The 26,339-nt window shown below is 39.5% G+C and overlaps 1 protein-coding gene across 1 annotated transcript in view; it reads left to right on the top strand.

Annotated features, from left to right (window-relative positions):
* The window catches only part of CDC123 (cell division cycle 123), a 35,537-nt gene extending 12,753 nt beyond the window's left edge, over nt 1-22,784 (top strand). Inside the window, exons 7-13 of the mRNA XM_050896095.1 lie at nt 3,827-3,875; nt 5,530-5,605; nt 8,654-8,776; nt 13,100-13,128; nt 18,450-18,578; nt 20,431-20,568; nt 21,385-22,784. Of these exons, the coding sequence (XP_050752052.1) occupies nt 3,827-3,875; nt 5,530-5,605; nt 8,654-8,776; nt 13,100-13,128; nt 18,450-18,578; nt 20,431-20,568; nt 21,385-21,411 (571 nt within the window). The 3' untranslated portion in view covers nt 21,412-22,784. The remainder of the gene's footprint in view (nt 1-3,826; nt 3,876-5,529; nt 5,606-8,653; nt 8,777-13,099; nt 13,129-18,449; nt 18,579-20,430; nt 20,569-21,384) is intronic.
* Nucleotides 22,785-26,339: the final 3,555 nt, after the last annotated feature.

Genomic DNA, 26,339 nt, shown 5'->3' with positions numbered 1-26,339 from the left:
AATTATAAGATAAGCTTGTTGTTATATCATGCTCATTAATAAACCTTGGAAATTTTGTCGAACTTCGGAGATTGTTCCCATTCTGCAGGGCAATACTGGATGTTTTAAATCTGCAGATGCTACTATTGGGATTTTGAATGCTAAAGTGTTCTTATTTTTCCAGTTTTTTAATAATCACAACCGTAAGAGGTGAAATAAGAAGTCCTGTAAGTTCCACCTCATTGAAAAACAACCTAATGCAGAGAACATCTTTTGCAGGGATTGCCCTTTGACTTATTATAGGGGGACAGTATGAGTCACGTGCAAGAATAGCTGTTTTCTGATGTGCACTTACGTGTTGTAAATTGACTCTTAGTATTTTATTGGACCAGCTGGTGCTATGGACCTGTTACTTCCAGAAGTTCATTCCTGAAAGTTTTTCAAGAAGCTGGTTAGACAGGTGAAGTAAAGAGTCTAAAAGTAGCCACTCAACCCTGCCTAAGCCCAGGAAACAGTGAAGGGACCATCTACGCAACATTTAGTAGGTAAGAAATATGTACTAGGTTAACAGAGCAGGTGAAACAACTCCCACTGGGCCAAGAAGAACTTTCCAAATGTATTAATGTGCAAGATACAAAGGAACATGAGGGGAGATGCATTTTTTTTTTATTTAGGTGTTTCTAACGAGGGCTTAGTTAAAATTTCAGTGCCTGTTTCTGAGAACAATTGAGAAAGTCTGCTCTTGAGTGAGGTTTAGCCCATCAGGCTCCTAAGCACATTGTTTAACTTTAAAACCTAGCAGATGTTTCAGTCCTTTTTGTTTTTAAGCTAGCATTCTGACTACATTTTTGATACCAGACTTAATGCTTCTAAATACTGAATTACAAATTATAAAGAAATTATAAAGTTTTTCTGAGATGTGGAGGAGTAACAGCCTGTGTTCTCCTAACAGAACATAGGAGGCAGTGTTGGCTCATAAAGATGAGGCTTGGCACTCAGGATAGCTTTATGCAAGAACAGTAGCTGTTGGTTTAGACTTTAGTATAACCTGTGTCGAAGTAGACAGTTCCACATGATAGGATGTGGAAAATAAGGCCTTTGATGATTTTTTTTTTCCTTGAGGTTTTACTCGCATCTTGTTTTTCCTAGCGATTTACAGTGTAGTACGAGATCCTCTTTTGAATAGTGCATGAATTTCCTATTTCTTTTAGTGCTTGAAGTTCCAGCAAGGTTCAATATTCAAGAAATAAAGATGCAGTTCAAAGGCTGTTAGAAGTTTCTCCCTGATTTTTTTTTTTTTTTTAATTAACATTTTAAAATAAACTAAGAGACGATAGCAGGGGAGCTGTCAGGTACAGAATAACTTACAATTCTCATTATATTCATAATAGTTTATTATCCACAGAATAATCTCAGTGATTTGCAAATGAGTTCATGGCTCTCTTAGCAGGATAGGTACTGGAGGTCTTACAAACCTTCTTAAATTGCTTTTCTCTGTTGAAAACTGAACTGCATAATGGCTTCATTTAGTGTGTCCTGTTGTCAAGTATATGCATTTGGAGATTAACATACAGCTGCTACATATAAAGAGACCTTGATCCTTCTGTTCTTGACGTCTTAAGTATAAATCTGTAAACAAGCTGTTGACCACAGTACAAGGCCTATAAGCAGTAGAGTTTAATTCCTTCACCCTTAGTAGTATTCAAAATGACAATTTTCAAAGGCTTCAGAAAGAGAGCCCAGATACCTCACAACTTTGGGTTCCTGGAGTCTTTCGGATTGTTCTTTCAAGTACCTCCAAACCTGAATAGGATGTGGGTTAAAGGAACCCCGCTTAGCCTTGTGCCTCTTATGATCAAAAGGCCATATGTAATAGACAAATTCAGCTGGGTCTGAACAATTAATGCTACAATAAGTTGGTAAAAAATATAAAACTGCAACTGCCTTAAGTTGCCCAAAATTTATTGCCAGAAAAGGGGTTGTAGTAATGTCCTTTTGTTGACGAAAACTCATGAAACTGCTTAGAAGGAAAATGAGACTACAAAAACCTGAGTTTTTGTGTTTCGCTGCATTCTCCCATTTTTTCCTCATTTGTACTCTGTCATTAAGGCTCAAGAAAAATAACGTTACTGTGTCTTGCAGTATTTTTGTCTATATTCATCATTTTGCCTGTTTGCTTGATTTGGCAGCAATACCTGAGCAGTCTGTGTGGCTTGGGATGACACCCAAGGATTTCATTTTCTGAGTTACAAGGAAGGAGGAACTATCTTTCTCCACATAGCTCTCACCCAAAATATCTGAGGGTTGAGCAAGGAATAATTTTGAGTGTTCATAAGGCTGTTTTTTGACTGCTGGAAAAGACTGCATGTTATTGGAATGAAGCAGTGCAGGTACCCTGATCTCAGATACGGAAGTCTGTGAGAGGTAATACAGGTCCTAGTGTGCAGGGACTGTAAAACTCCGTGTGCTGGACTTCAGCTGCCTTTTTAGATATTGTTTATGATTGTTTCTGTGTGTAGGGGATATTTTCTTGAGCATCACAGGCATATATGCTAGTAAGGGAGGAATTTTGTGTCTAGCAAAACTGCAAGCTCTCATGAGTTTGTTTCTATTGCCTTGACAGATCTTAAATTGCAGGGAATATAAACCGTAGTTGAAGGATGTTATCTGTTTATACAGGCTTACAGATATATATGATCTGTTTGATTACAGTACTTTTGGAAAGCATGCCTGCTATCGCCCTTCTTTTCTGTGTGTAGTGGATATTAAAGTCTAAACTAAAATGTGTGAAATTTATTTCTGCTGGCAGCATAGTGAATGAACTCTTACGATAGCTCTTTGCTTCAAGCCGAAGGCTGGGCAGCCATGTCTTACAAATGCAATGCTTATATTAGAGATGTTAGACTTTTGGATTGCTTAAGTAAGTTCAGTGCCAAAGGGAGATAGTATAAATGTTGCCATTTAAGACCATTGCTCAGCAGTGACCCTTTACACAGTTCTGTGCATCAAAGTAGTTTGTTGCCAATAAGGTCAGGGAGTATACTTGAAAGGAAAATGCACGTTCTTTTGCTAATTCCCTTTGAAAGTTACAGGATTTATTGCAAGGTTTGTTGTAAAATGACAAAAAGGTACATAGACATTCGCTTGGGTATAACTGCCTCCATTCTTGATAGTTCCTGAAGGGTGACACACAGAGTCAGCTACTCACAAGGGACAAAACCTTGACATCTGCTTGCAGTTATGGAAAGAGTTTTGTTTATTCCCACTCTCAAGAGATTTGTAAGAGTATTTCTTAAGGCTCTTAATTTAGAAAGATACCATGCTGTGGAATCAGAAGTGCCGAGTGGCACTGTTTTGCATCCCTTATGGAAATCAACTACTGTAAGGCATGATGATGTGTCTCTGTTGTGTGGTTTAGGAAGTTAAACATTAAAGTACTAGGGAAAACATGCTGCAGTGAAACTAGATTAGATTGCTCAAGTTTATCTGGTTCTCTGAGAATCCAGTTATGCCAACATAACAATCAAGAGGAAAGGAGGAGCACTGTTGATTCAAACAGAAAAAACTCCACAGTGAATAAACACTCACATTTTAGCCATGTCCCTGTCCAAATTTAAGTGCTTCTAAATTACACTAGATGAAGAGAGATGAATTTTTTTTCTTTTTTTCCCCCCGATAATTGTCAAAAGGAGGTTTGTTATTGATGTATTGAATTTACTTGGTTTGTACATCTTGGCAATAATTTAACAGTAGTTTTTGTGATTCACAGTTTGGGGTTATTTTTCTCACTAAGGCTAAAATCTTATATGTAAAAGCAGATGTTGATGCCTGTGCCTTACTTTTCCAGATTTATTCACTGTACTGATGATTCCCCTGATCCTTCCTTGGACTATGAGGTAGGACTCTGCGTGATTTCTAGGTAAATTAAACGCATCACTCATGGGCAGGGTGCCATTTGTGCTTGGGTATGTGCCCATAAAATTTGTTTTGTTTGTTTTAATTGTGTTGCTTGGGCAGTGTGGGGAAGTCTGGTTAAGCAATACAGGTCATAAGGAGTTCATTTAATTACAGATCAGATGAGCTGAAGTGCAGACTTTTGAAGCTTCCTTGCAATTTCCTCTCATATTTGTCAAGTTTTGCCAGGAAGAACAAGTTCAATAGCTGAAAGTCATATATTCTTGATAATATGCTGCTTGTGAATATCACAACTGAGGTTACTAAGAGAGAAGCTAGCTGTAGTGGCTGGGGACATCCTGAACTGAAGTGTTCTGTCGTATCTTCTTTCATATGCTCGTTACCAGATTAAAATGTTAAGCTAGTGATGTAGATATTAACAATGCTTTAAACTGTTCCTGTGGTGCTGTTGCTTTTATGATAGCATCTAGTCATTTCTCTATTAATAATTTTTACGTAAATATAGCATTTGTCATCATCTTGTGGGCTTAAAGGGCTTTAGAAAAGTGAGTGAACCCTGTTTTTCTTAAAGCACTATCTAATGTGCTTTAAAGATACAAGACATCTAAAAGTTGGAACAAAGAGTTTCATGTTTACACTGTAGTTAAGAATATCGGTTTTGATTACTGAGGTTTTTTTACTGCAGTTGATAGGTGTTGGGAGTTTCCAGTATCCAGTAGCAGTAATTGAGGCCTTCAAAATAATGGATCCATCTGAATACTTCAGTTTAGGAAACGCAGAAACTTGAGAAAGTGCCAGAGATATGCTTTAATTACCAGGCAGTCTGTCCTATTAACTATAATAGTTTGGTTACTATTTCTATCCCATGTCCTTATTTTAACTGGTGTGCGCCTTCAGAGGCGTCACAGAATTCTGCTTGGGTGTATACCAGAATACAGGCTTATTTGGTTAAATTTAATTCTGCTCATCAGCTCTTTTGACTAGGGAGCAACTTTCTGCCAATTCCATGACAGATTTGTTGTGTTGTACAGCAGGGTTTTTGTTTTCCATGCCTTATCATTAATGTAACTTCGAAGTTGTTTCATAAATAATTTCACAGTTATAAATGCCATACAAAGTGGAAGACCATAAGATAATTAGGGTGGGAAGGGGCTTCAGGAGGTCTCTAGTCCTTTCTCATGCTCAAAGCCGGGTAAGCGATGAGATCAAATTGGGTTGCTTGGCATTTTATCAAATCTGGTCTGAAAACCTCAGTGAATGGAGGGTGCGCAACCTCTATGAGGGACCTTTTCCAATGCTTGACAGTCCTCACGGTGAAAAAGTTTCTTCTTATGTCCAGTCTGAACCTTTCTACTTTAAACTAGTTTGGACTAGATGGTCTTTAAATGTGCCTTCCAACCGATAGCATTCTGTGATTCTGTGAAATTAATATTAAGTCTAATTGCTTTGAAGTATTTGCTAAGATGATTATGTGAACTGCAGGTTAAGATTGGTTTGTTTTCTTGTATCAGGAATAACTTCTGAGGTCATCTTATCATTACAGCAAAACTGTAGATCTAGAAGGTATACCTGTTGACAAAAAGTTACCTGTTACCTTTCTGAAACAATACTTAGTCATTTGTTTTTCCTCTATAGCTTGTTCTTCGCAAATGGTGTGAACTAATCCCTGGTGCAGAATTCAGATGCTTTGTCAAGGAAAACAAGCTTATAGGTAAGGATTTTCCTAAAGATAAAATTATTAGGTTAAGTTCTTAGGAGTTTCTCTGATTACTTGAATCAGAGCTAAATCTGAAGACAGTTCTTTCTTATCACACCTCATTTCTGGAATTAATGTTTTCTTCTTCTTTCTGTAATTTAAAATGTGGCATGCCACATTTCTCTTTCCACTGTATTTGAAAGCCTCACGATACAGCATGCTCAATATTACAGTGGGAATATTCTTAATTCTAATTGCTAACTCAGAAACTTCACCCAAAGGCTGTTTTGTAAGTGACTTTTTTATATTGAGGAGCAAATTACATTGTAGCCAGCTTGCAGAATGAATACAGAGGCAGTTGGGTATTATGCTGATAAAACGTGACCACATGTGGATATTATATGCAGAAAGTTGGGGAGGTCAGAACATGTCCACAGGTGTACGAGGTGTCTGACTTCATCTTATATTCAGTGTAGCTGAGTCAGAAAACCTGTCAATCTGTTACTCTGGTTCAAAATCCTAAATGTAAAACGTTTCAAGTGGCACTGAACAGCTAGGGTATCCACAGCATGCAGATTGCTGGTGGGTGCATCGGGAGTCCTGTGACAGCTGGAGGACAGGCAGATTGTGCTAGAGCATGTATTTTAGGCAGCTCTAGGGTAAATTTAGCTGAATTATACTCCTCTGGATGTATTGACTATTCTCTGCTGAGTGTAACAGGAACTTAGACATCTAGTGCACATACAGGTGCTTGAATTGAGGGGTTTAATTTCAGGCTAAATACTATCCTGGAGTTTGAATTCGTTTTTGATGTGGTCTACCATGGAATCTTTAAAGATGAACAGAAATGTAAATAGCACAGGACTGGCGCCCATTTGTCCTTAACAAGATTGAATCATTCTGCCTAAACTCTTCTAGCAAGGAAATGTTATAGCAGTGATGTAGCAAAGCTCTAATCCAGACTTTATAGGAAAAGTCTAAAGGAAATCTTGAAAGCCTTAAAGGAAGGTGATTTTTTGCTTTAAAATAAAACCAAGTTTGCTCATTTTGTCTCTCTCATACCTACATATTCACAAGCACCAAGATGCATATATACAAGTGGTCTGTCCAGGATTCCTTGTGATGATACGGAAGGAAGGGGATATTAGCTATCTAGTCCTCATTGTTTCTCCTGGCTTCTTCTCAGCATGGTGACTATGTGCTTGTTTTGGATGTGCCTTTTTGTACCTGTTAGGAGCTGTCAGCAATTTGTCGCTCCATCCTGTCCCACCTCTGTGAATCATTAGGAACGTACTCCCTGTTCTTTGCTTCCTGATCTGGGTGCCCTACGGAGCTGCACATAGATGTTTTGGGATGTGCTAATCTAGGTGCTGTCAACACATACCATTCTCATAGCCCTTTTATTTGGCTGTTCCTTCTGGTGCTTCTATGCTCGTCTTCCCATTCTGTCTCCATTCATGCCAATTGCAGGGTTTATTACAGTTCTCTGTTACAGAGTTTATCTTGCTAATAGCAGAGATTCTCCATTAAGCCAGTATTGCTTAATGGCTACTCACTTAGCTTTTTGAAGGGGGAAGAGCTGAATCCTGTCCTGTTATGTGCTGCTGGAACACCACAACTGCCAGAGATATGCATCACTGTAATAACCTCTAAAACATTTGAATGTAGATTTATTATAGAATATATATATATAGTGATACTTACTTTCAAATACCTCAAAGCATTTGTACGCTGGCTAATTAAACACTCTGTACATTTCATTACTAGGTTTTGAAACCTAGTAGATCTACCAATACGGGTTTTTTTTAGCTAGCACTCCAGCTGCATTTCTGAAGACAGTTCCAAGATTTTTCACAATATGTTCCCATGCTCTTAGAATTAATAAGCTTGTCAGTCAAACTAGGGAGTGATACTTGCACAGTGTAGAGAATGATTTTCCAGTTACACATCTGCATCCCCTGAGAGGCCACCATCTCTTCGTGGTTTTTTTTTTTTTTTTTAAACCTGAGTTAAGCTTTGCAGTGGTATTAATAATTCAAAGTTCTGCTGACATCATAAACTTTATATGAATTCTTTTAAAGAGCACATCTTTGGAGGTAGTCAGCATTGTGTTTACTGTAAAACTTAATCTCTGTGTTTTGTATATGGTTAAACCAGCAAACTGCCATCGTTGATACATCTTTCTTGGGGGATTCTGGCTGGTTCTTTCCCTAAATAGCATGAGTTGCTCATTCTGCAGTGATGGGGCAGGTCTTGATTTGACATTTGTCCAGCAGGGTATTGCAGTGGCTTATGTTGACACATCCTGTATGAGAACTTCTGTCACTTAAGATGCATGCAAGTGTATAATCCTGTTGATGTCAGCTTAAACCGTAGTCTTGTAGACAAACAAATGTTTGAAATTAAGAGCTTGTGATGTAGCTGGGGTAGTTTATCTAATGTCAGATATGCAAGAAAGCCCTCAAGGGGGCAAATGGGAGAAATAAGGTAGTAGGCTGCATGCCATCTCATTGATTTTAGGATTTAAGGTTTCACCTGTAGTGCCTTATCAAACAGGTACGCGTTATTCCACGCTTAAAAAATTGGTTAAATGAGAATCTTTATGGTACGCTAGGATCTATAATCTTTGCTAATGTGCAAGCTTAGCCTCTACCCCTTTCATTTCATGGTTTCAAATTCTGGTCCATACATCTGATGTGCAGAACAGAAAAGGCTTTTGACCAGAGTAACCAGAGGGAATAAAACTGAAAGGAAAAGACAGGAACTGGAAACTTAAACAGAGGCAAAGGTTCCTCCTGAAATTCACTTAAAAATAGTGAAAGCATGTACATATAAAATGAGGTTCACAAAATGGAGGACAGAACTGTTCAGGGAAAAGATTCCTAATGGAAGTGCTTTAAGTATAGGAGAATAAAGCCAAACAGTAAGTCATTGGTAATGGTTGAAACTTGGGAGAACCGCATCTTCTGAAATATAACATGCATGTCTCTGATAACTGCATTTTGTCTGGTTGGGTTTTTTGCATGCCTAAAGCTCTTTATAATCAACTAAAATTATTGACAGGTATATCGCAGAGGGACTACACTCAATACTACGATCATATCTCTAAGCAACATGAGGAGATCTGTAGATCAATACAGGAGTTTTTCAAGAAACACATACAGTATAAATTCTTGGATGAAGACTGTAAGTATCTTAAGGCTTCCATTAGCAAGGGGAGCATGGGGGAGGAAAAGAGGATGTTTATGAAGGTTTTTAAATACTTTTTGCACGCTGTCGTGGTTTAACCTCAGCCGGCAGCTAAGCACCACGCAGCCGCTTGCTCACTCCCCCCTGCCCCGGTGGGATGGGGGAGAGAATCGGAAGAGTAAAAGTGAGAAAACTCATGGGCTGAGATAAAGACAGTTTAATAGGTAAAGCAAAAGCCATGCATGCAAGCAAAGCAAAACAAGGAATTCATTCACCACTTCCCATCGGCAGGCAGGTGTTCAGCCATCTCCAGGAAAGCAGGGCTCCATCACATGTAAACGTTACTTGGGAAGACAAACACCATCACTCTCAACGTCCCCTCCTTCCTTCTTCTTCCCCCAGCTTTATAGGCTGAACATGACATCATATGGTATGGCATATCCCTTTGGTCAGTTGGGGTCAGCTGTCCCGGCTGTGTCCCCTCCCAGCTTCTTGTGCACCCCCAGCCTGCTCGCTGGTGGGGTGGGGTGAGAAGCAGAAAAGGCCTTGACTCTGGGTAAGGATTGGTCAGCAGTAATTAAAACATCCCGGTATGATCAACACTGTTTCCAGCACAAATTCAAAATGCAGCCCAATCCTAGCTACTATGAAGAAAAATTAACGCTATCCCAGCCAAAACCAGGGCACGCACGTAATTACAAAGAGTTAAAAACAGAAATGAAGGGTCTAAAAACTTTGAAGTTTTTTTGCAGGGTACTGGGAGGTTTGAAATTGAAAGGGCTTGCAGGGCAGACTGCATAGAAATGAGACCTCTCCTCCTGTCCCCTTGCTGTTGCTGAGCCAGGCTCATTTCCTCCACAGTGCACCGAGTTGCAGTGTGCTAAATTCCAATTTACTGCTGGAGATCAGTGTTAAAATGGGTACTTCTTAATAAATAATGGCATCCCCAATATTTTAAGTCTGTGGATATGCATCTCTCTCTTCATAGCTATTGCCTTCACAGGGCTTGGTTCTTTTTAACTTGGGAGAGTCTTATAGCTCTTGTGGCTGGAGTATGCAGAGCAATGTAGTTTTTGAGTTACTATAAAATTGGCAACCAAAAAACCCTGAAGGAATAGGCTGGAGCTTTTTAGGAAAACACAGCGAATGAGTGAAAGATCCCTTCAGAAGGCATAATGACTTCTTTTTTTTTTTAAGGCTTTTTCCCCTTGTTTTTAATTAAGAAAAATTCTAAACCTGAGAAGTGAGGTAGGAAATGCTTAACAAAAGGCATTCAGTAGTAAGAAGAATACTTGTTTATAAAGATGTTGTCAGATGTTTGCTACGAAATTATTGGTGTATTCCTTGAAGAAAGCATTTGTAGGTTTTTTCAAGAAGTTATGATAATTTCTCCTACAACATTGATGCACAGCAGTTTAGCTGCTGAAACTTTTGAATAAAGGCCACGGTATTTGATACACCTAAGCAGCCCAAGTGAATTGTCTTGTTCTTTAAATGTGGAGTCTTTTGCAAATTTTATTGGAAATAGTTTCCTGACATGGTTTAGTGAGAATTGAATAGTGTTCCGTTGTGATGGGTGATCAGCAGTGGTGAAAAATATGATGAAGAAATTTAAATTGGGTCTGGCGTGGACCAAACCTCAGTTTAATAAAATACGTAAACATAAGAATTGTCTGGCAGTTGTATTGTCTTCTATAAAGCTTTGAAAACTCAACCTTTAGGTAAGTTTTGAACACGGTTAATTATTTTGCTGAGCCACCAGAGCAATCAAATAGATCTGTCCTGTCTGAGTTTCTGAAAAAGATACCTTCTAATGCCAGTCTCTGTTACATTCAAATTCTTAATAATTTGACTCAGCAGGGTTCCTTTAAGTTCAGAGAAGTTCTCAAGGACCACTGCTTGGAGAAGACTAGTAGTCTGGAAATCAGTATACTAATTTAATAGGTCCATAGCCCTAATGTTTTGAAGTAAGATCAGTCATATAGATCTGACATTCTGATTACTGTCTTTTAATTTTCCTCTGTGTTCCAACGTAATTTTAGCTGGTATGTAATCAACTGATAGATAAGAATTCAGGGCACTATTTTTGGAAATTGATGCCTAGATTTAGGCTCTGAAACTGCTGTCTGGTGAACTGAAAGGTCTGAAGTGTCATCTTATGTAAAGGACGTAAAACTCCCATCTGAGTTACCTTCTGGGAAAAGAAGGTTTCAGGGTGACCTTCTGGGATGAAGGTTTGTTAACCTTTTGTTCTTAGGCACTAAATGCTGGTGACTTGTCCGTGTGCAGAGAAATGCCATGCAGAAAATGTTGTCTGTTTTGTTTTTGTTTTTTTACTACCTTTCATTCATCCCCCATCATATCCCTTCATCCACTGTCTGGTAGCATATGTGTTGTTAACAATAAAAATCTGGGTTTGCTTGTTTGTTTGCTTTTAAAAGGGAAGGTATTATAGCTTTTTTCCTGACTTCTTGTTTCGTTGGGGATTTTGATGCTGTTTGCTCTGCTTTTTCCAGTTGGTCTGGTAGCATCTCCAGATGGAAGAGTTGAGTCAGAGCAGCTGAAGCATTGCAGAGTCAGAGCAGTAGGATAACAGATGGGCAAATGCTTTATAAATACTTCTAAATGATGTTAGAACCTTCTAAATACGTTTCATAAGAGACCAGTAAGAACAGCGTTCTGGAGGTATTGATACTTACTGTAGAGTCAAGCCTTGGCTTACCCTCCATTTTGAGCAATTGCTGGTAAAGTTCTACTACAGTCTCACTGGCACACGACACTCCTGCTCTGAGGTGGTCCCTAAGAAGAGGGAACAGTTCAGGTTTTCTTCTTTGTTTAGTGTTTGTGAGTGTCCCAAACTAGTCACCAATGTGCAGTCAGTCTTAATGGGGATGTAAATCCTGCTAAACGCCATTAGCCTCAATGATTGCCATAGGTTTGCTTTAAGCTGACAGGTGTCATTTTGTAATAAAGCTCAGATGCAAGTTTTCCATTAATGGAATATGACTGAGAGTACATGGTACAGGCAACAAGTTCAGTTGAACAGCTGGAGAAGAAATCTAGGGCTGCTGTACTCCTCCTTGCATTGATGACGTACTTAGCCATCAAGGGCTTGTCTTCTCAAGAAAATACAGCACTTAATTCCAGAGTGACATTTTTAAATTGACGTAACTGAGCTTGTGCAAAAAGCTGTGTGGTTTTTTAGGCTATATGGTCAAAAACAGTTACGTGACTGGCTTTGGCACTGTTGAGTTGTGGTTTGCCCTTAGCCCAGCCAACTTTGCATGAAATGTTAGGTTAAGCTGCTGAGTAGCTTTACATGCATGGATGTGATCAATCAACATCCCTGTTACTGATGGGCAGCTTCCTGAGTAGTTGCTGAGGCTCAAGTGTTCTTCAGTCATATCCTGAGTTTAGTTTATCCCGCATGTATTGGGAAATCTCTTAGCTGAAATATTCCCTTCCTTATTAGTGAAGGAAGTGACAGTACAGCATTTGTCTGAGGTTTTTCTAAATCTGGCTTTTTTTTTTTTCTTTCTTTCTGCTAAACTGATACAACTTCTGCATGTAGTCATGCCTGAATGCTTATCTGTTGATTTCCCTAGCTGAATAGAAAGACAAATCAAAGATTTGTTTAATCGTACAGAACAGAAGCTAATAGAAAGATGCATGTACAAAGATTCACGCTTAATTAAGTCAAGGGGAGGGACAACAGTAGAGCTATGCAAGGCAGCTTCGTGTCAATCACTGAGTAGCAATGGGTCTGTTTGAAAGAGCTGTAGATAATCAGTAGGTGTGCTGCATCTGCTCTGGGTTACAGTAAACATAGCCATTCCACTGCCACCTCCTCCTCAGCAGGCCCACTGACCCCTTTGTTCCTACAACTTGTTTGTCCTGTTATCTGCTGAAGTCCTAATCTCCTTCAGGCAGGAACTTTCTCTTATTAAATGTTTGTGCAATGTCTAGCACAGTGGAGCCTTGATCCTTCCTTGAAATTTCTCCGTTCTGCTGTAAACAGAACAGCAGTGATGTTGAAGAGTGCTAAGAGTTTATCAAATGTTCTTCATTGGGGGGAAAAATTAACAGAGGTAACCAGTATTAAATAGAAAAACCCGGCAGCCAATCTCTGAGTGCATTAACAATAGTTCTTGAAATGTTTCAGCTCCCTCTTGGAAATGAACCTAATTCTGGCTTGCAGTTCTTTAGACATATTGACTTTGCAGATTGTGCTGTGTACACAAGTATCTATTCAGATTTAGACATCTTCTGTGAAATTGTATATCTTTTAAGATTAACATTTTTTTTTTCCCTCCTTTTCAGTTGTTTTTGATGTGTACAGAGACAGCAGGGTAAGTGAACAATAGGTTGTATGTAATTGTTTGTTCTGTGGAAACTCTTCCTGAAATGCTACAGAGATAAAGCAAATAATAGCTTCATCTTCCTAGAAGTGGTCCTGGCAAAAAAAAAAAAAGAAAAAAAGAACTGCTTGATGTTATCATTCTGTTCCCCAGGTCTTTTTGTATGTTAGACACTGTCCACAGTAGGAGAATAATAAGATTAGGGGTGTAAATATGTCTGTGCCAATGATGTAATTATTTAGTAAATACCTTCTAGAGAAGTAGTCTGTCTTAAAGCATATAACTTTGGCTTCAGCTGCAATTCTGTCAGTTCTATGAGTCTACTGAAGGCAATTTAGTTTTCTTTTAAGATGGGTACTTAATCAATATCATGCAACATTACTGAACTGTTTTAGCGAAGTACTCCCTGTTGCTAAGGTTCCCTTTGCATAGTGCTTACTCTGGGTGCTTTTGACTGAAATGTACCTGAACATTCAGCCAGAATGTCTGGGATATTTAAAAAAATAAGGCAGGGGTGATATTTTGCTCACTAAAACAAATTTGGGGGATTCTTACCACTTCTTCCTCAAAAAATCATTCCTTGGGCTCTGCCCCCCCCGATGTTCTTCCCTATAGCATCTGAACTTATCGAAACTAATAATTTCTTCAGACTGTCCTTGTGAGGTTGGAAAATGGTAACTTGTGCTTCATATATGGAAGACTAGGGTATGAAGGGATAATTGTCAAAAGAGTATATGAATGTGGCGTGCCCAGTTTGAGACAGATGGAGGCTAATTTTTTCTTTTCAAACTGCTCCAGCTGTGGTTCTGAGCGCTCAGCAGATCAGAACCCTGAACATCCAGATAGTGACAGAGCGGGGAGAAATGTCCCATCCGAACTTCAGCTGCCAATATCCAAGTTAGTCACCTTGACCTCTCCTAGTGTCAGTGAGAGAAATAGGTCAGATACATGCGTGCCTTTCAAGCACAATTCATTGTTTTAAAAGCAACCGTAACAAAAAATGCATTAAATCTCAAAACCTGATTTTGAGAATCACAGCCTGATTTTGGGAATCACGTTAGTGCATGAGAAATAAGTCTTTGTTTTAGCTTAAATTTCTTTCCAAACCCTAAACCAGAAATGCAGAAAAAAATGGTTATATACTTTTGCTATATATATTTATGAGTGTCACTGTTTGACTTGTTTACAGTTATGGGATTGGAGAAGGTCTTTATTTGAGTTGAGTTGGGAGTATTTGTAGTAAGTCCTTCTGACTTTGAATGTTGCTAAAGTATTTTGTAACTGTGTAATAGTAAATCGTGCCATAGTTTGCAAAACAGAAATTAAACAGGAATGTGTGTCATGTGGAAAACAACTATTGTACTGTTACTCAGCGCAACTTTTAACGTAGGTACCTAAAATCAGGCTACGGGCTAAAACCAGCCGTGCTGAATGGTAATGAAAATTACCTGTCCAGGCTCAGATCGTCAGACTTGAGGGTGCTATCAGGCAAAATGAGGAGCAACACTTCAGCGTTGAACCAGGTTCTGCCGTTGTGTACTCTGCCTCACAGCTGAGGCATGAAGACAGATTATTTAAGTAAAAGGTTTCAGCCTGTGTGATCTCAAATGAGCATTGTTTCTTCATCTGTCAAGATAAAATATATCTGTTTGTAGATATCTCTCGGTGCCTTCTACCCTCAGGTCTTGTGAACTGCCAGATAGCCCTTTGTGTGTCAGATCCTCCTCCTTTCACACATACTTCTGTGGTTTGCAACTGTATTATTCATCGCTCCCTTTGTATGAGTTATAGGCAGCAAAAGAATATTGAGTGTTGCCAAGTGTGATTAATTTCCAGAGCCCGTGCTCCTCATCAGGCTGGTTGCACGGCAACCTCACCTACAGAATGAGAGAAATGTCCAGTGTCTGCTTATTTTAAATTCTTTCAACTCTAAATATTCAGCTTGGAGAAGCTTGTTCTTTGATATGGCTGTGAATGAGAGCAACTCCCTCCCCGTGCTTGCTTTAGTTACTTGAGAGGCTGTACGAAGTAGGCTGCCACAGGTCCTGCTCGTTGAGTTGGAGGGTGGCATAGAAGCAGTGGTGGCCTGGTTGAGAACTAGGTTTTATGTGTCTGCCTTTCCTGTTACTCTCTTCACTGAGCTCGTCTGAGCTAGTGCCTGACTTTGCAGACAAGACACCTTTTGAGGAAGAAACACTGTCGTACAGTCTTCAAGCTGGATGATCTGGAGACCTGGTCCTGAAGACATTATGTTGCAGGACTGGTAGCCTGTTTTCATTTAGATCCACATCTTTTTCTTTTTGCTGCTAGCAGTTCACAATTGTTGTGCAACAGCTGACAAGCCTGAGAATCGGCTCTGCTTGTTGCTCTTCGCGTATCTCCCAGGTGTTAAGAACTGGTAACCATGTTCAAGAGAAGTCACTGTGGTAAGACAAAGAAATGTCTTTGGCTCCAGACCACTGCTAGCTCACAGCTGCTCTTGTTAACGTGCAAACTGATGCTTGTGTGTCTGCCTTGTGAGCATTGTCACTGTGCATGAAGGTGCAGCTGGAGTTAGGGAGATGTAACAGTTCAGTTTGCATTTTATCTATCTTTTAAATTCCTTTAGACAGTCTTTGTCATAGGCACTTCTTTCAGCAGCATGTTGCATAATGCTTTAGTAAAACAAAGTGTGAAGCTGACATGCTATGGTAAATCTACTGGTTCCTGTTTTAGGATGAGAAAAAAAATCTTATGTAATACAGGTTGAGATTATGCACAACTTTGCTTTCCTGGCTTGGGCATTTCTGTGCTCTCATATGACAAACATTACTGATACCAGAAGATGGCAGATGAATAGCTTTACTACTGCTCTTTAGATACGCAGTGCAAGTAATCTGAAACTACATTTAAATCATGACATGGCATGTAAGACTTGAAAGAGCATTTAATCTTAAGAAAAGACAGTTTGGTTACTGACCCAAAGTTATATACACGCCTGTTAATGAGCCCTGCAAAGGGATATTTAGTTTGTTTTGCCACTTCTCATCAGTTTGCAGCTATGAAAGCTCAGTGCAGATTTAAGACCATCTCAAGGAAACAGTTGGTGTTGTAGATGGTGTACTGCTGTCTGCAGGGAGGGAGAAATACTGCTGGGTGCTTACAAAAAACAGGTGTCGTGTTCAGTAGTCTCAAAACCAATTTTCAGTTTTTTCCAGGATACGTTTGTTCTCTAGAGAAATGATCTTGAGTTCCTATGAAAAAGCTGAGTTTCATGTATTTGAGGTGAGGAGGAGTCTCTGTGAAAGCCTTTCATAGGGAAGTCCTTTGTTAAGTATAAACATTTCTGATGCAAGGAAAAATTCTCTGAACTGCTTAACGAACTTTGCCAGCCATTGCTTCTGTCTGTGATTAAATTGGTTCATTAGCTTGTTTTTCTAGTGTGATAAATTAATCTAAAATTACAGATTCCTCCTCCTGCTGCCTTGGAGCTAATAAGATGTCCCCATTAGCGAAAGTAAAACATCACTTATAATGAGAATTTGTGACAGCCTTTTGAAGAGGAACAGAGATGGAAAATGATAGCAGAGCTTGCCCCTGTTCACTCTCTGCACCGATGGTGTCAATATTGGTGCAGAGGTGTTGCAACTTAGCCACACAGATATGTGCTTCTTCACCCTTCTGAAACAAGTAAGAAACCACTCAGGTCTGTGTCCCCACAATTTGCAGGTTTTTTTGTAGCCGTCTGGTTTCAGTACTGCTGTTGCGGTGCATTGGCTTCTTAAAATTTGCTCTGCAAGAGCTGTACCCCGTGGATCTGCCCTGAGAGAGAGAGACCTGTGAAAGCCTGCATGCAACCACACACTCACCGGTTGGGGTGCTGGCTCAGTTCCAGTTTACAAGTAATATCACTGGTTTCATCTGTGCTGGGACTCCCCCCACCTGCATGAGTAACTTGCTATGGATGATAACAGACCAGCCAGGGCATTTCTGTTCTCTATTGTATGGGTTTCCATGTGTTTCCTATTCTATAGTGCGTTAGTGCCTGTGGGGGTGGCTTAGGCAGTGTGGGTGGGAGAGGAAGTCTCCATGTTACTCTGTGACTGAAGGCTTCGAAAACATCTTTGTAAGTTAGAAACCAGATGGCTGTAGTGTAAATCATTGAAGATATTTGCTGTTTGCATCATGATAGGGAAGATCTTTTAAAGAAAAAAGATCGTTCAGGTGAGGGAAAGAAAGAGAAAGCAAAATAAGTTTTTAGTAGCTACACAGTCTTCAGGTTTGGTTTCCAATTCCAGTTGATCTTTAATAAACACAATAAAACCCTTCAGTCCTGCTTACATTACAGTAACCTTTTTTCTTTCCGTATTTGATAGATCCGATTTCTTCCAGATGTAATACTTGTTTTGCAAGTTCTTACTAGCAGTTGTAGTCATATTTCATTATAATTTATTATAATGTTTTGTTTTATTAGAATAGATGACACTTTCTTGGGTAAGAAAAGGTGGCCCTGTGCTGGGAGTTGTATCTTGAGATGACTCAAGGAACACAAACTTGCTTTCTTTCTTGCTCCCCTGCAGACATCTCTGTTACCTTTAATATGTCTTATTAGTCTCTCTGCTTTCATTTTTCAGTTATAAAACAGGCATGCTGTTGTGCATGCTACCAGAACTGTTTGAAACACAAATGTGTTAAAGATGAGGCAGGAGAAACTAGTCTGGACTACTAGTAATGGCTATATTAAAAATGCCTTTAAGTTATTCTTTATTTATCTGTATCTGTGCAGCACCTTTCAGCTTTCATGATCTCCACTAGCATTTTGCAGACCCTGCTCTGTATTTTAGAGTCCCTTCTGAGACCAAGAACAGCAATTCGTGTAGACTGCTGAATGTACAGCGGTGATGGAAAGCAAAATCCCTGTTTGGGTGGGGTTTTTTGTTTGTGGGGTTTTTTTGGTTTGGTGGGGTTTTTTTTCTCCCATTCCTTGTTCATGCTGTCTGGGTATCTTGGAGGACCTTGGCAATTAGACAGAACTTCTCATCTGAAAGCACCTTGCATAGAACTGAATTCAGTTTATTTGAGCTCTGTCTGATCTTCAGTTTAAAAAAAAAAAAAAAATTAGTCATAGCTTGCTGTGTTTTAAAACTGTGTCTGATGTTAAAGGATGTTATAATGTTTTAAGTGCTTAAAACCAGGTGATTTCAGTTTTGACATCTTTTTGTCTGAAGACCAAGCATACTACAGTAATACAAGTATATGTGTATTCTGGTTGTTTTGTTTTGTTTTGTTTTAATTCTTTGGCTTGTTTTAATTCTTCTGTTGTTCCATTTCAGGGTAAGATTTGGTTAATAGATTTTAACCCATTTGGTGAAGTAACAGACTCCCTACTGTTTACATGGGAAGAACTGACCTCTGGGAAAAACTTGAAAGGAGACCAGGGTGAAGGGGAAGCAACAGAACAGGTACAGCCCTGGAGTGAGGGAGGCTGGCTAACAAATCCAACAGGCATTCTGGCCTTTTTTTTTTTTTTTTTTCCCTTTCTTTGTTGTAATCAAATTGTGATGCAAATCCCGTTGAAGTAAACGGATGTCCTTAACTCATGAAACGTAAACTCTTTGTTAAGTAGAATCTACCTTATTAGACAGTAGTTAATCTCAACAAGTATCGCATGCTGGTTTTAGATGTCTGCAAGGGAGTTTTTAATTCAAACAGTACAAGCCCATATCGCAGCTTTGACCACGTTGCGAAGAACATGCCCTGAAACTTGCTTTTATGCAGTTTTGATGCGCTCTTTTCAATTTCTCTTAAAATCCGTTACTTTTCTATCTAATCACTTAAAGTTCTGCTTTGTTCCTGATATCTGTCATACAGTTTCCCAGAGCTCCAGATTTATGTTTGGAGGGAGGCAAAAAGAAGCTTAACTTCTGTCTCTTCCTCATATAGAATACCCTCAGGGAAGCCTTGTCCTCTGGTTGAACTCCCTGGACTTGCAGAGCAGGGCTTTTGTATCGCTCTTCCAAGCTACATTGCCTCCATAAAAAACAAATAACTTCCCGTTAATACAGAGAGGGAGGAATAGTCTTCATTTATTTGTACTCCAGCTTTTTTCTCACTGCATGCTTGAGACCGAGTCCTCACATTTTAGTGAGTCCTTGGACAGCTGGATAGAAGATAAAAAGTAGCATGTTACTTATCTTGGGAAACATTTGGTAGTTGTCTGAGGAGAGATGGCTAGTCAGATAGCGTGGGCTTTTCTTTATTTTCTGGCTGTTAAACTGCATTAGAGGTAATTGAAATGACATGCTTTATTGAGCTGACTTTAACATTTGAGCTTTGCTTTAGTTATGTCGCCATTTTCATAACACATTGAAAGGGAAATACACCACTCTGCAGGCTATCATTGATGCCATTTTCTCTTAGTCTCACCGTGTGGCTATTGCTGTATGAAAACCCATTCAGTGAACCTTCCTACTAAAAGCTGTGTCTCCTTTGTTAAAACACGCTCCCAATTCTTGAGCTGTCCATGGGACACCTGAATTTTCTTTTGAGGATTTCTTTTTCTCAGTACCGGATGCTTTACGCAGTTTTCTCTGGTGTAAGCCTGGATGAAAAGTAGAATGACTTGTCTTCATGCTTCAGCTTACATCCGATCACAGAATCTGGTGTGAAGTTACTGAACTTCTGTCTTTAAAATGAAGCTGCTTATTGCCGTACAGTGGGCAATTATGTTGCGTGTCAGTGTGTTGAACTGAAAATTATATCAAGTTACCCAAAACCTGTTGCTACAATTGAGCGTTTAGCGATATTTTTGGATATTTTAGAGAGATTTTTTTTCCTTCAGTAAGTAAATTGGTTGGAAAGCTTAGATCATAATTTTACTAAGGTTATATTTGCAAACATGGGTTTAAACAAGGAACCTGTGAAGACAAGTTTAGGGATTCTATTGCAAAGATTTTCTTTATCCACATGCTTACGTAGATATTATTGCCCAAAGTTCCTTATACCTCCATTATTACCGCACTGTTATAAGCATCTGAATATTAAATGCATTAATAATTGATACATTGTAGAAACTTTAAAGTGAGGGAATGAATGCCTTTATTTGACTGTTATTAACATTTTAACTTTTGCTCTTAAGTGGGCAGACTTTTTAATAAGAAAACTACAATTTTTAGAAAGTGCAGGTTTAGTTGAATGAATGCCAAATAACCTAATTGGCAGAGTGACTCAGATGATCTCACGGAGGAGTTCAAGAAACATTGCAAGCTTTATTCACGTACACTGTTCTTGTCTTATCCAATATCTTTTCCAAAGGACTATCCAGTTTTCCGTTGTACGAACAGCAGAGTTACTGTCCAGCCTAGTCCATACCTGAGTTACCGACTGCCGAAAGATTTTGTGGACCTTTCTACAGGAGAGGATGTTCACAAATTAATTGACTTTCTTAAACTGGTAAGAAGTAGTGAAAAAAATTTCTGATCTTCCATCTTTGTGAAATGGCAACATCAAAGTGCCTGGAATTGTGCTTTTAATTAACATAGGTTACATAATTACAGAAAAAGTAATGTATGAAGCCATCATACGATGTATTGTTGGGTTGATTTTTTTTTTTTTTTTTTTTTTAAAGTGATGAAGAGCAAGCTTTCATACTGATCTCACTTCAGTTAAATAATTTTATCTTATGGGAAGCAATGAACGTAGTTTGACAAATCTTACTGAAGGACCTAGCTGTGTTCTTTCTTATTTAAATGTAAATACAAATGTAGTATAAATGGAAATGTATTTTTTGAATGGCTGAAGCTAATGCTTTTAAGAACTTTAAAAGTTAGAAGATAAGTATATTAGGAGAAAACCTTAAACACTTGTTCCTTTTTCAATACAATTTCTTTGTTCCTTTGATGAACAGTGACATGAAAACATGACATCTTTGTAAGCTAGGGAAGGGAGGGCAGGTTGCCTTCATCTTGACCGCTGACTTCTGCCACCAGCATCATGTTTTCTGGTTCTTGTATATTTTGTTGGTTAACATACGGGGCTAATCTTATTCTTCACTGGAAATAAAATCCTATAGTTTGGGATGGGGGAGAGGGTTGATACTGCTCTCTTCCATTTGCTGGAAACATTATCTCTTACCATTCAAAAAATGGCTTAGAAATGCAGTCATTGTCTAATATCCGTTGTATCTGGAAACACTTGTCATGATTTATTAGTGCTCTTACTTCAGATAACTGTGTCCTAACATTATGAACTCTCCTGTTCCATTGACAGAAAAGAAATCAGCAGGATGATGACTGAGTTATAAAGAAGCATTACATGGAATTACAAGCAAGAAATGTGGCAAAAGCTGTATTTAACGTTAACTATTAAGCTATCGATTTAAAGAAAACCTGCTTTTTATAGTCAATGAAAGAACTGAAGAGCTGTTCATCCTGTGTGTCTGTTGGTTTATATAAAAGTGTAGAAAAGCTTTTTCAGGGAAACGTGAAAGGTCAGGGTGAGTTCTCAGTGGATTCCAGGTTAAATGCAATTAATACCGTGGTGCAAGCAAGCAACAATCAGAGTGCAACTGAACGACTGCTTTTCCATCTCATAATGTGAAGATTGATGCCATTGAAGTATGCCATCGGACTCTTCAGTGATAAACATGACAACATTTAATGCTTGTGCAGTTAAAACATCAAGCATTCTCTGAATTTAGGCAGAGTCTTGATTAAAATATAGTATAGTCACAAGGAAAGAAAGGAATGTACGTTTTTTTTTCTGTAGTAACCTTTTAAAATTGTAAATTGACTTTGTTTTGGGAGCACTTCTCATCCTTTATGTAAAAAACAAAAGAAAAAAAGTGGAGAAGGGATTTTTTTTTTCTTTGTTATGAGGGCTAATACTTCATTTCAGAGAACAGCTATAGCCATAGTAGACTACTTAACGTCTGAAAATTTTGCATTTCAGGAATTTGAAATTCTGAATGCATTATTTCATGTAAAGTAATATTTTCACAGTAGCTAAAGCTATGAAATTTGTTAGACTTCACCAAATTTCAGTTCGTTTTCAAAGTAAGGCTTTCTTGAAACTTATTTTTTAATATGATTACATACTAGACATCATCTGTGGCTTTAATATAAATAGTTAGACATAACATCAACCTGTAATTTTATATGTGGACTCAGTCTTGTTTCTTTTGTATCACACCTCTGAGTTTCTTAAGAAAATAATTACTCTTTCAGCTCTTAAAATTCTGTATTCATCTGGTGGTACTTCATGTTTTTTGTATAAAAGGAAGCTTGGCTAAATTTGGGGAAACAGAAGCTCCTGTTACCAATTGCTGTTATTTGGGAGGTGGGGGGAGGACAGTTTCAGCCGAAGAACCAACTAACTTGGATATAGGTGTTTGCATGGCATCAGTAATTTGTTAACAGTGTGCACAATTCCTGTTGAAATGAAAGGACATTTGGAGGTGCTCATAGCCCCTGGAAATGGGTTCCTATTTCAAACCAGTTATGTGATACTTTGTGTGTATATAAAGCTGTTCATGTTTCTTTGCCATACTTTTGCTGTCAAATTGATATGGTGCTCGGTTACAATCTGTTCTTAGATGTTAAATCTGAGCTTAGATGTTAAATTATTACTTACTGTCTTTATTTAGCTTCAGTTTTGAATGAATAGTTACTCTAGTTAAAGATTATGCAGATTAAGAATCCAATTCTACCAAATACATTGATGAAACATCACAGATTAAAGCTCCTGGAGTCTGAGAGTACAAGATCTGCCCTACCCTTGAAGCAATGGAATCTCCTCAATAGCTTTTTGTACACAAATTAGATCATCATTAACTCAGGGCTGGGCTATAAAATCAAAGAATGGTTAGGGTTGGAAGGGACCTTAAAGGTCATCTAGTTCCAACCCCCCCTGCCATGGGCAGGGACACCTTCCACTAGACCAGGTTGCTCAAAGCCCCATCCAGCCTGGCCTTGAACACTGCCAGGGAGGGGGCATCCACAGCCTCTCTGGGCAACCTGTGCCAGTGCCTCACCAGCCTCACAGTGAAGAATTTCTTCCTTACATCTAACCTAAATCTACCCTCTTTCAGTTTAAAGCCATTAGCCCTTGTCCTATCACTACGTGCCCTGATAAAGAGTCCCTCCCCATCCTTCCTGTAGGCCTCCTTCAAGTACTGGAAGGCTGCTCTAAGGTCTCCCCGGAGCCTGCTCTTCTCCAGGCTGAACAACCCCAGCTGTCTCAGCCTGTCTTCATAGGAGAGGTGCTCCAGCCCTCTGATCATCTTCATGGCCCTTCTCTGGACCTGCTTGAGTAGGTCCATGTCCTTCTTACGTTGGGGGCCCCAGAGCTGAACGCAGTACTCCAGGTGGGGTCTTACGAGAGTGGAGTAGAGGGGCAGAATCACCTCCCTTGGCCTGCTGGCCATGCTTCTTTAGACGCAGCCCAGGATACGGTTGGCTTTCCGGGCTGCAGGCACACATTGCCGGGTCATGTTGAGCTTCTCGTCAACCAGCACCCCCAAGTCCTTCTCCGCAGGGCTGCTCTCAATCCATTCTCCGCCGAGCCTGTATTTGTGCTTGGGATTGCCCTGACCCAGGTGCGGGACCTGGCACTTGGCGTTCTTGAACTAAATGAGGTTCGCACGGGCCCACCTCTCAAGCCTGTCAGGGTGCTTCTGGATGGCATCCCTTCTCTGCAGCATGTCGAGCGCACCACACAGCTTGGTGTCATCAGCAGACTTGCTGAGGGTGCACTCAATCCCACTGTCCATGTCGCTGGCAAAAATGTTAAAACAGGGCTGGTCCCAATACCGACCCCTGAGGAACGCCACTTGTCATTGGTCTCCACTTGGACATTGAGCCGTTGACCGCAACTCTTTGAGTGCGACCATACAGCCAATTCCTTATCCACCGAATGCTCCATCTGTCAAATCCATGTCTCCCCAATCTAGAGACAAGGCTGTTGTGCAGGACAGTATCAAGTGCTATACCTAATCCTGCCATACTGCAGGACTTTGGATGAGTTTTTCTCACCCTTCTCAGAGGGATTATTTGAGTATAAATGTCTCTAAATCAGGTAGGAACTTCAAAACGTAAAAAATCAACAAAGCCTTCCTTTTTCTTTCAAAGTTTCTAGCCATAACTAACTATTGTGATGATCTAACCACACTTCCTTTACGCAGATAACGCCCTGGAATTTCCAGCAGATTCATAAATGCTTCTGAACTACAGATTATTGTCTTTAAAAAATACTGAGTCTTGGTTTAAAGCTGTAAGATAGTTTCCTGCATCTTTTTTGTGGGCTCCACTAATTAATTTACCGTTATCACAGCTTTCTGTACTAGATATTCACCAGAACATATATGTTGGGACCAGTTTGATGGAACCCTGTGCACTCTAGAGTGTCCCTTCAGGCGAGTAGACTGGAGCAGTAGCCTTTTAACAGTCCTTTGCTTCTTGACATTATTTACCCTGAAAATGGCATCACCAAGTGAACTGACCACAATCAGTGCAGAGCTCTTACACGTGCTGGCAGCTTTCCTCTGTTTGCAAGAACTGCAGTCTTCTGTGGGTGCTCTGCGTTTATAGTTGAGCTCTTCTAGGACAAATTGCAGTGGAATGGGACACTGGCCCAGCACCTGGCTCCCCAAATGGCTTTGCTTGTTGCTAGCCTGTGCTGGTCCGCTAGTTAAAGGACCACCATAACAACATGCTGTGCTGCTCCCGTCTCCTACCCAGTGCCCTCTGGCACAGCTTACCCCTCCGTCCCGCATCAGTTTCAACAGCTGTTTAACGTACTCAAAGACTTCTCTTTATAGTCATATGCTAGTGAGAAGTGAATTCAAAGTTTTTCTCCCCTATGATTTGCTAACAAGTGACCCATCTGAATTAATGGACTGCTCAGCCGAACTATCAAACACTGATAACTAACTTTATTTCAGAGTTGCAGGAACTTGCGCCACTTCCTCTGGGCTTAGTCTTAATGAAGAACCATAAAAGGTAGCAGAGCAAAAATACTAGTCCCATGTTCAGGTCCTGATACAGAACAAGTCCCCGCTATAAAAATCTGTTCTGCATAATCAGATTCCCCAAAATATCATATCATTACAATTTAAATACATACTTTATATTTACTTTGCTTCTTTCTCCAACTTCAGGTAACCAGATGTTGAATTTTTTTTGTCTGCTAGATTAAAGATTCCTATTCTAAAAGAATTTTCAACCCATACGACCTTTTGATCTGTGAGGATAATTAACAAACATATTCCTCTTAGGGAGGTGAGGAAGCTAACGTTGATACGTTAAAAATGCTTCAGATCAGTTTTAAACTGAATAGTATATGACACTGTTTTAATTCTATTTCAGTTCATCATAAAATCAGTTTCTGCCTCTAGCCATCATACAGAAATTTGAAAATACAAAATTCCAGTTGTTCAGGTCCTTGTTCATGTGATTCAATGGTATGATCACCATTTGCTGAATAAGGGCTAACTATATACTATATATTCTTAGTTATGTGCTTAAAACATTATCTAAAGATACTTGTAATCTCACCTAGATGACAAACATGAGAAGTTTTAGAGGGAGGTAGCATGCAGTTGTTTTATACAGATCATATGCTTGCCAAAAAGTCTGGCTATGTCTAATGGCTCAAGTGTAGTGAGGCTCAGTTCTTGGAGTGCAGCTCTGCCAGGAGCACCAAAGAAAAGTCTTGTTTCACAGCCAATGCTTGCGATATTTCATCTCCCAGATGGATAGCGGGTGTCAGGGTTCCAGTAACCCCATAAGTAGTAGTTATTAACGTGTACTGGCTTAGTTCAGGATTTGGAATAATGCTCCTGTACTGCTGGGCTGCAGACTGTCCGTTCTGTTTGTACTCCTTTGACTCTTCTTTTTCCAGTGTTGTCCTCATCTTTCCTGACCTACCAATCTAGTATCTGGTTGAATGTTAAGATTGCAATAAGCAGCAGCATGGATAATACTGATCCAGGATAAAACCTCTCTCTGTCTGCTTTCCCCTCCCTCTTAGAAAGAGATGTTTTTGACTGATGCTCTGTAATATCTGAAAAAAACCCTAAAAGTAGGGGAATAATAGCCAGCTCCGAGTCTCAGTGAAATGAATACCACTTGTTAGATTCTGGTCACGGTACATGGCTTGTAAAAATCCCCATAACTGCATCTGACGTCCTTAGAAATTTCATGTATCTCATTCTTAGGCACTCACCT

This window comes from Gymnogyps californianus, chromosome 1 (genome assembly GCF_018139145.2).
Source record: "Gymnogyps californianus isolate 813 chromosome 1, ASM1813914v2, whole genome shotgun sequence".
Taxonomy (NCBI): Eukaryota; Metazoa; Chordata; class Aves; order Accipitriformes; family Cathartidae; genus Gymnogyps; species Gymnogyps californianus.
This window is presented reverse-complemented; position numbering and strand designations above follow the sequence as displayed.